At 36.4% G+C, this 9,264-nt stretch overlaps 1 protein-coding gene across 2 annotated transcripts; it reads left to right on the top strand.

The window, feature by feature from the left end:
• Positions 1-343: 343 nt before the first annotated feature.
• On the top strand, positions 344-3,707 carry LOC145109060 (auxin-responsive protein IAA8-like). Of its 2 annotated transcripts, none has more exons than XM_079046171.1 (6): positions 344-559; positions 1,449-2,047; positions 2,118-2,344; positions 2,412-2,553; positions 2,810-2,871; positions 3,370-3,707. In XM_079046171.1, the coding sequence occupies exons 2-6, from the start codon at positions 1,485-1,487 to the stop codon at positions 3,405-3,407; spliced, it is 1,032 nt and encodes a 343-aa protein (XP_078902297.1). In that variant the 5' UTR covers positions 344-559; positions 1,449-1,484; the 3' UTR covers positions 3,408-3,707. The 2 variants fall into 2 exon arrangements, with proteins under 2 accessions (XP_078902297.1, XP_078902296.1); XM_079046170.1 differs by having other exon boundaries at positions 1,452-2,047.
• Positions 3,708-9,264: the final 5,557 nt, after the last annotated feature.

Consider the following 9,264-nt stretch of genomic DNA (forward strand, 5'->3'; position numbering starts at 1 on the left):
ATAACTTCTTAAAAAAAATCATAAAATATCATAACATATTAACACCTTTCTTTATTCATTTTTGGGGTAGCTCTAACATCTTTTTGTCTTGATTTTAATAATTTATAAAAAAAAATCAAATTAACTTTATCAAATAAAACACTAGACCATACACTAGACCACAGGAAGGATGTGTTGGGAAGGGAGTAGTATATTCATGTAAAATTTGTGGTCGAAGAATATAAATTATAAAAAGTTTACACCTTTTTACAAAATTTACACTTTGCCCCCCTACAAAACACACTCCTTTTCACTTTCTTTATTTTTTACTCAACTTATTACATAAAATCCGAGTTTCACGGCACACAGCTCACAGACCTTTTGTTTGCTTTCTGCTTAATGGAGGGACCTTAAAATCCTCCTCACTCTCTCTCTCTCTCTCTCTCTCTCTCTCTCAAACGTACTTTCTCTCTCCTCATCTAGTTTCTTCTACGTTTAATTCCTTCCGGAATTCTTGTTGTTAATCGGATCTTCTTCTCTTCTGTGTTGTTTGACTCGTAATTTCACTTCGATTTCTCAGGTAAGTGGTTCAGATTTTGTTATACTTTTCATTTTTGTTTTCTTCAGTTGAGTGGTTTAACAAATCGGGGGTTTTCATTTTTCAAGGCTGAGATCTGGATTTTGCTTTGTTCTGAGTTAAATCCGTGTGGTTCCTTTCAAAATTGTTTTGAAATTTTTTTACAGAGTAGGAATGTGTGTTTATGTTACTGTAGATTCGCTTTTGTTCATTTTTTTTTTGTTATCTAGAGTTTCGCATGAGGTAAAAAGCTATGAGTGGCAGATGAGATGGAGCATTACTTTTTGTTTAATTAAATTTTGCTTCTGTTAGTTGTAGATTTAATGGAGAAGATATAGTGTTGCGTATATCTTCTGTTTATGTTCATATAACAAATTGAAGGAAAAATATCTTTTCGTTTCCTTTTTGGAAGATTGTTCTCAAAACCTTTTTCTTTTTCACTCATGTAATCGAACACAATTTTACGAATTAGGGCTTCAGTATGTGCTTTACAAGGCGCATGCTGATCTCGTGGAGTGGTCTTCAGCTGTTGATTTAGTCAACTGACACCTTTATTTTTGGGGATATGTAAATGCATCTTCTCTCTAGTCTCTTCCTATGTTCCTTAACATTTTTTTCTCGAACACTTTGCTTTATCCAAAGGTCCAATACAAAATTCACAAGAATCTCTTTTAATTCCTTTCCTTTATGAGCTTATTAACTTCATTTTGACCAAGCTTTTGATGCGTGTATATGATCACTGGCTCCCAAAAGTGAAAGCCACCAATCTTCTCTCACACACACACGAAAAGCATTTCATCGTTACATACTTACATTTACATTCGCTGTATGATATTATGAAAGGTAACCTGTTAATCTGTTCTATTAACGTCTCATTACTTCATTACTGAAGCAGATTAACAAGAACTCAAAAACTCTCCTCGATCTGATGACTCCACCACTGTTAGGCGTTGAAGATGGACAGGGAAACGTCTCAGCTTCCACCATGGAATCGATTTTCCAAAAAAGCTCTGGATTAACTGAAAGAAACTACCTTGGATTATCAGATTGTTCATCAGTTGATAGCTCTGCTGTTTCCAATATCTCAGAAGTGAAAAGAAACAATCTAAACCTTAAAGCTACTGAACTACGACTTGGTCTTCCAGGATCTCAATCCCCTGAACGTGATCCACAAACAAACTCTGAGAATCTCGATGAAAAACCCTTATTCCCTTTACTTCCTTCAAAAGATGGAATCTGTTCTTCCGCTTCACAAAAGATCATCGTTTCTGGAAACAAAAGAGGATTCTCAGACACCATTGAAGGGAACTGGATGTTTGCTTCATCTGCAACTGATTCTGATGCTTCAAAGACTCAAGGAAAAGGGAATAATAGTAACACTCAATCTCCCATGATTAAAGATTCAACAACATCATCAAAGGCACCATTAGGTCCATTACCAATTAGTCTTAACAAAGTCAACAGTTCTAGTTCTAATCCTCCTGCTGCTAAGTAAGTCCAATACACAGAATAACAGAAACATCTTATACATGAAATGACTAAAATACCCTTTTTTTTACAGGGCACAAGTGGTGGGTTGGCCTCCAGTTAGATCATTTCGCAAGAACATTTTGGCTACAAATTCAAAGAACAATGATGAGGTGGATGGAAAACCTGGACCTGGTGCTTTATTTGTGAAAGTTAGTATGGATGGAGCTCCATATCTGAGGAAGGTGGATTTAAGGAGTTACACTACTTATCAAGAACTCTCATCTGCACTTGAAAAAATGTTTAGTTGTTTCACTATTGGTGAGTTTTTCTTTTATATTTTACTGAATATAATAAATTATAATAATGGAATTTGGTGAAAATTTAGGTCAATGTGGAACACAAGGAGCTCCGGGAAGGGAAAGTTTAAGTGAGAGTAAATTGAGGGATCTTTTACATGGTTCAGAGTATGTGCTTACATATGAAGATAAAGATGGTGATTGGATGCTTGTGGGAGATGTTCCTTGGGAGTAAGTTTTAAAAAAAAATCCTATTTTTTTACATCCATTAATCTTGATTCTTGATTTTGTTATGTTTTTAAAGACACCTGTATTAAGTAATTTGCAAGAAAAAAAAAGATGGGTTTTGCTTATTTCATATTATTAGCTACAAAAAGACTGAAATTGGTTGTTTTCACATTCTTATTTGGATTAATAGTTTGATAATTTTTCAAGATTTTGAAAGATTTAAAATTCTAATTTTAATTTAATTTGCTTTTTTTTACAGTATGTTTATTGGTTCTTGCAAGAGGTTGAAGATCATGAAGGGGTCTGATGCTATTGGTTTAGGTATGCAATGAATTCCTATTTTTAGCAATTTTACTTTTATTGATTTAATTTATTATAAGTTTATAACATCCTTATTTCATTTCTTTCTCAAAGTATAAATTTTAAATAAGATAAAAGTTGAAAGTAGAATGCTATAATTTGTTAAAAAAATTTCTAAGTGCAATGTTGTATGATAAACAAATAAATTAAAGTATATAACTATTTCTTGCATATTCAGTTTAAATTGGCTAGATTTTTTGTCATAATAAGAAAAAAAAAATAAACATGAAAGTATAATGGTAATATAATTAGGTATATTTTTCAAAATACAATGCCTAATAAGAAACATAAAATTAAAGTACAATGTTATTTCTTACATATCTTGTTTAAATTGTGAAGGTTTTTCGAAGTATAATCTCATAATAAAAAAAATAAAAAATCTAAAACTACAATGTTAAAATAGAAATAAATGAAAGTACGTTGCTATTTCATGCATTTAACAATTTTTATGATAAACAGCTCCGAGGTCAATGGAAAAGTCAAAGAACAGAAATTAAAAAAAAAAAGCTTTTGGTGAAGGTGAAGAAATGAAGAGCCAGTTTATGTTTTGATTGCATAGTTTCTATGAATAGTAAGAGTAAAATGTCTGCAAGTTTTTATTTTTATTATTATATTATTATTATTATTATTATCATTATGTTGCTTTTTATAGGAAAAAAAACCTCCTGTTGTTTTCAATTACTCTCTTTGTATTTTGATGTGTGTGATTTGGGGACATTGTTGAACCACAATGTTTCTTGGACTTCTTGTAGTCTCAACTAATGCGTCAAATGATATGATATTATTGTTTGTATGAATTTTGTGTTTTGGATTGTAGTTGTTGATGTTTGGAAAGTTGAGGGGGTGATTTGGAAAAGTATGGAAGTTCGGGGAGTGGTTTTGTTAAAGTATATGGGGAGATGTTGAAAATTTCTTGGACTTCTAGTCAGCTAATGTGTCAAATGATATGATATTATTTGATTGTTTATGGATTTTGGGTTTTGGATTGTAGTTGTTGATGTTTGGAAAGTTGAGGGGGTGATATGGAAAAGTATGGAAGTTCGGGGAGTGTTTTTGTTAAAGTATGGGGTGATGTTGAAAATTTCTTGGTAGTCAACTAATGTGTAAAATGAAACTTTGTATGGATTTGTGTTTTGGATTGTAGTTGATGTTTGGGAAGTTGAGGGGGTGATTTGGGAAAGTATGGAAAGTTGGGGGAGTGTTTTTGTAAAAGTATGGGTTGATGTTGAAAATTCCTGGTGAAAGAAACAGAGTGGTGCAGAGTCGTGCAGGTGTTGTGCAGAAGCCCGGCAGTGGCAGGGGGGCTCCATTGGGAAAATAACATAACAGTTAATGCTGTTTCATGTTGTTTTACATCAATTTTTTAAATATATATATTCAATTAATATTTTTGGAATATTTTATTTATTATATTCGAATCTGTTGTAATGTTCAGAAGTTATTTTAAGTTAACCATTATTATATTAAAAACATTGTAAACGATTAAAATTGATTTTTTAAATAGTTTTGTTACTTTAATAAAATTAACCGTGAGATAACAATACATTATATTAAATTTGGGGACAAGTTTTCATATATTTTTTTTATACCGTTTCAGAAAAGAACTGGGTTTCTATTCGGTCGAAATCTGATTCAATCGTAATTATTCATATCTTGTTCGATTTGATGGGATTGGATTAATCCAGTTTGTTTCGCAAGATCTGATTTTCTACCAAGTTGGTGAGGTTTTCCTATTGGATATGTGGTTTCTTGTGCATCTCTAGTTACAACTTGTATGTACTTTGGGATTGAAAACTTCATTTGGAATCGAACTTGCTGCTGCGAGCTTGTTTAAAATGTATGTTAGATATATAACTTTTAGATTGGAATTGTACGGCAACCCGACCGGATTATGGTCCGACCCAAGTCTGTTAATGTTTCGGTATTTTTTTTGTTAGGTTCAAACAACACTTTGATAAACGATAAATGATAAACGATAAACGATCTCACCAGAATAATAAACGCAAAATCAAATGAACAAGATACAATCAATTTATATGGCTCACACGCTCAGGATTATCGGCTACGTCCATAGTGAACACGAGAGAGAGAGAGAGAGAGAGAGAGAGAGAGAGAGAGAGATTATTTTCTGTTGTAAAAGGTTTTTTAGTACACTACATTAGGGTTACAATAAATGAGACTATTTATTGAGTGGTTGACCTAATAATAATGGGCCAAAAAACGTCATGGGCCAAAGTCAATGCTGACAAAACAGGTCCCACTGATTGTTAGAGTCAAAACTTGCTCTCCAAAAAAACATGCATTGCTGCTCAAGCACTTCCTGACCACTTAAGCAATGTTGATTGCCTACTTCCATAAGCACGCCTGCTATTCAGATTGCCATAAGCAGCCATGCCCATGCGGATTGTTGTAAGCAGCCTTGCTCCTACGGATTGCCACAAGCAACCTTGCTTATTCGAACTACCATAAGCAGACTACTTATGTGAATTGTCATATGCAACTCACCCTCCACACTCAACGATCTCCCACTTAGAGGTTGATAAACAATCTGCTATCATCCAAAACAAGAACATTGTAACCCCAATCTCTCTTTAGCTCGCGCCTTCTATTCAAGTATCGGAAGGCAAATTGAAGCCATGCATAACTTCAACTTCTCTGCAGTCACCACCTTGGTAAACATGTCTACTGGATTCTTTGTACCAGGGATTTTCTTCAGATTCAAGGTCCCATCACCAATCAATTCATGAATAAAGTGATACCTCATCTCACTGTGTTTCGTCCTATTGTGAAACACTGATTCTTTGCCAAATGAACTGCACTTTGGACATCACAATGCAATAAACAATTGTAACAACCCAATTTTCAAGGCCAAAAAAATTTCATTTTTAATTAAGTATCATGTAAAACCATTTGCCAAAACATTGCTAATATTATATTAATTCATAAACCATTATGTTGTGTCTCAAACATATCGTCAGATATTAATGAAAATCAGAGTACAATCCTAGAAAACTCAATGCGGAAATCATGCGTGAGTGTGATGTGCCGCTACCGCGCCGACTCCTTCCCCTTCGCTGAAGAGGTACCTGAAACAAAACTGAAAACTGTAAGCACGAAGCTTAGTGAGTTCCTCCATCATACCACATACCATACAAACACATAACATACATATATACTGCCAGGCATATCTGGGTACCCGACCTACCCCTTTGGTCCTCTCGACCGGTGACCTTGCCTAGCATATCCGGGTGCTGGCCTACCCCTTCGGTCCTTCCGACCGATAACCTTGCCTAGCATATCTGGGTGCTGGCCTACGCCTTCGGTCCTCTCGATCGGTCTATCACATACTATTACCTAATCATAATCTAGCATAGCTGAGTACTAAACTACCCCTTCGGCCCTATCGGCCGGTAAATTGGGGGCTATATCCCCCTACTACTACCACCATCACATAACGTCATATCATGTAGCACATAAAACATAACAGGTAGCAGCAAACCTAGATGAATGTCACCAAGACAATCATCTAACATACAACTCCTACTAGTGGGCCGACATTGTGGCCGTAGACCCACCACTACTGGAAGGTAATTCACCTCGTAAAGCTGAGTGTCGAATCTCGCGGGAAGTAACCTCTATCAGCTGCTCCGATGACTCCCAGCTATCATAATTATAATAATACTCAATCAGAATCCATAACACTGCTTAGGGTAAAATGACCATTTTACCCCTTGGTCCAATCGGAGCATACATAAGTCCCACTTCTAGCTTATGAAGCCCAGCCCTCTTATGGCCTAACAAGGGCTCCCTAAGGGCCCACTAATTGCCCAATTTCTGAATTGGGCCTTAACCCCTAAATGTGCCCAAAAGTTCAAGTCCTAATATAATAATTCCAAGGGGTCCAATTATGGCCCAATACTTTAATTTCAGATTCCCAAGTCCAGAATTATACTTCACAGTGGGCTACGGGGCCCAAAAGTCCAGGCCCATTTTCTTAAGGCCCCAAAAGCCCAAAACATTCATTCTACATGCGTACGCGCGACGTACTTGGCACGTACGCCCAGCGTACGCTGGCCTTGACCCAGTACGTGCGGCGTATCAGGGAGTACGCCCAACGTACTGGCCAACTTCTTTGGGACATCATTCATGACTTAATCTGTTAAGTCTTTACGTCCAAAATGCAGATCCAGGTCCTTTAAGACCTCCTAAACCATAAAGTCATGAACTTTATGTGCTTGCATGCAAGGTTGGGGTCAAAACATGATTTTGGTCCTTTTAACAAAACTTTAAGACCCAATAACACTTGCATGGTTGTGGCTTAACCATCAAGGTCCGATTTTTATGATTCTTAGTGCCTCTAAGAGCCCAAAAGGACAACTATTATGGTCTGAAATCATTAAGATGCAAGAAGCCTCAACAATCGAGTCCAAAAGTAACTTTAAACACCCCCCATAAACAAATCTAAGAATATAATGGCCAAGGTTGGAACTTGATACCTCAAATAAGTCAGAAATGGTGCTAATCTTCTGGATCTAGAAGCTCTTGGTGGATCCTTGCTCCTTCTTCAAGTTCCTTTCTCTTCCAAGGCACCAAAATACTCTCAAATAGCTCTCAAATCACAAGAACACACAAAAGTAGGCTAGGGTTTTCGTGGAGGCTGTATAAGGGTGAAGGGAGGCTGAACAATCAGGGGTAATGTTCTTTATATAGAGATTAAACCCTAAATTTTAGGGTTTAAGGAGCTGCACGCGTACGCTGGGCGTACTCCTGGTACGCTGGGCGTACGTACCTGGACTCCGCGGTTCATTCTCACGAGTACGCTGGGCGTACATGGCTGTGTACGCCCCGCGTACGAAGCTTCCTCATCCCATTAATAAGGCCCAAAGGTCAAAACCCAAACCAAACCATTCCATCCTTCAATTTAAAATGATTAATAATACCTGGAAAATCCCGGATGCTACAACAATCTTCCGGTTGCATACCATGTTTTGATAAGTGACTCTTCAATAATATAAGCTCATTGCTTACTTTTCAATAGCAATATACTTTATTATGTGGTTGAAAGAGCAACACTTTAATATAATATGGACATCTAACTGATTGCAGTACCTCCAATTGTGAAAACATACCCGATTGTGCTTTTTCCTGAATCCACACAACCTCCTAAATTTGCATCAGTGAAACCTTCCAAAACTACCCTTTTTTCTTATGAAACATAAGGCAGCCTCGAAAGTACCCTTCAAGTAGTGTAAAAACCACCTGAATCCTTCCCAATGCTCTTTCCCTGGATTAGACATAAAATGGCTCACAACTCCCACTGCATGAGAAATATTTGGTAAGGTGCATACCATTGCATACATCAAGCTACAAACTGGTGAGGCATAAGGAACTTTTGCCATCTCTTCTTTCTCTTAATCCTTCTTAGAAGAATGTTTCTTTGATAGTCTCAAGTGACTCCCTAAGTGTGTGCTTTTGGGTTTTGCATCTGCCATGCTAAACTTCTCTAGAACTTTCTTGATGTACTTTGTTTGGGAAAGTTTCAAAGTACCCACAACTCTGTCTCTAGCTATGCTTAAGCATAGTATCTGCAGACCATAGGTCCTTCCTCTCGAATTATCTGATAACTGCTTCTTCAGCTTGTTGATCACCTGCATGTCTGCTCCAACAATTAAAACGTCATCAACATACAATAAGATAATAATGTATGAGGAGCCGAACTTCTTCAGCTAACAACAATAATCCATATCACATCTAATTTACCCATTCCACTGCATGAAGCTATCAAACTTTAAGTACAACTGTCTTGAAGCTTGCTTCAACCCATACAAACTTTTCTTCAATTTGTACACCAGATTTTCCTTGCCATCCGTAGAAAAACCTTATAGTTGTACCATGTATATGTCTTCTTCCAGGTCACTATGAAGAAAAGTTGTATTTACGTCTAGCTGCTCTAGATGGAGATCTTCTGTAGTCACAATACCCAAGACCAATATGATATTGGCCATCTTTACAACTGGAGAGAAGATCTTATTGTAATCAAATCGTATTTTTGTTGGAACCTGTAACATCCCAAAATCCAAGACCAAAAATTCCATTTTTAATTTATTAATTCATGAAACAGATAATTGAAAACGTCATCGAGTTATCTCATTTCATAAAAACCCATAAGTCATATGTCTCAAAAACATGTCAGAGTACAAATCCCAAGAACATCATAATGCGGAAAATCGTGGTGTGATGCGCTGCAGTCATGCCGACTCCTTTCCTATCGAAGAAGAAGTACCTGAAACCAAAACTGTAAACCGTAAGCACGAAGCTTAGTGAGTTCCCCCATCATACCACACAAACACATAC

The sequence above is a fragment of the Lactuca virosa genome, chromosome 4, assembly GCF_052849685.1.
Source record: "Lactuca virosa cultivar CGN04683 chromosome 4, Lactuca_virosa_CGN04683_v6, whole genome shotgun sequence".
In the NCBI taxonomy this organism is placed as follows: Eukaryota; Viridiplantae; Streptophyta; class Magnoliopsida; order Asterales; family Asteraceae; genus Lactuca; species Lactuca virosa.

Bases quoted from the DNA above. Each gene is read 5' to 3' on its own strand.
- LOC145109060 (XM_079046171.1), top strand. From the start codon at position 1,485: ATGACTCCACCACTGTTAGGCGTTGAAGATGGACAGGGAAACGTCTCA. The intron at 2,048-2,117 runs GTAAGTCCAATA...TTTTTTTTACAG, and splicing joins TCTAATCCTCCTGCTGCTAA to GGCACAAGTGGTGGGTTGGC. The intron at 2,872-3,369 runs GTATGCAATGAA...TATGATAAACAG, and splicing joins GTCTGATGCTATTGGTTTAG to CTCCGAGGTCAATGGAAAAG.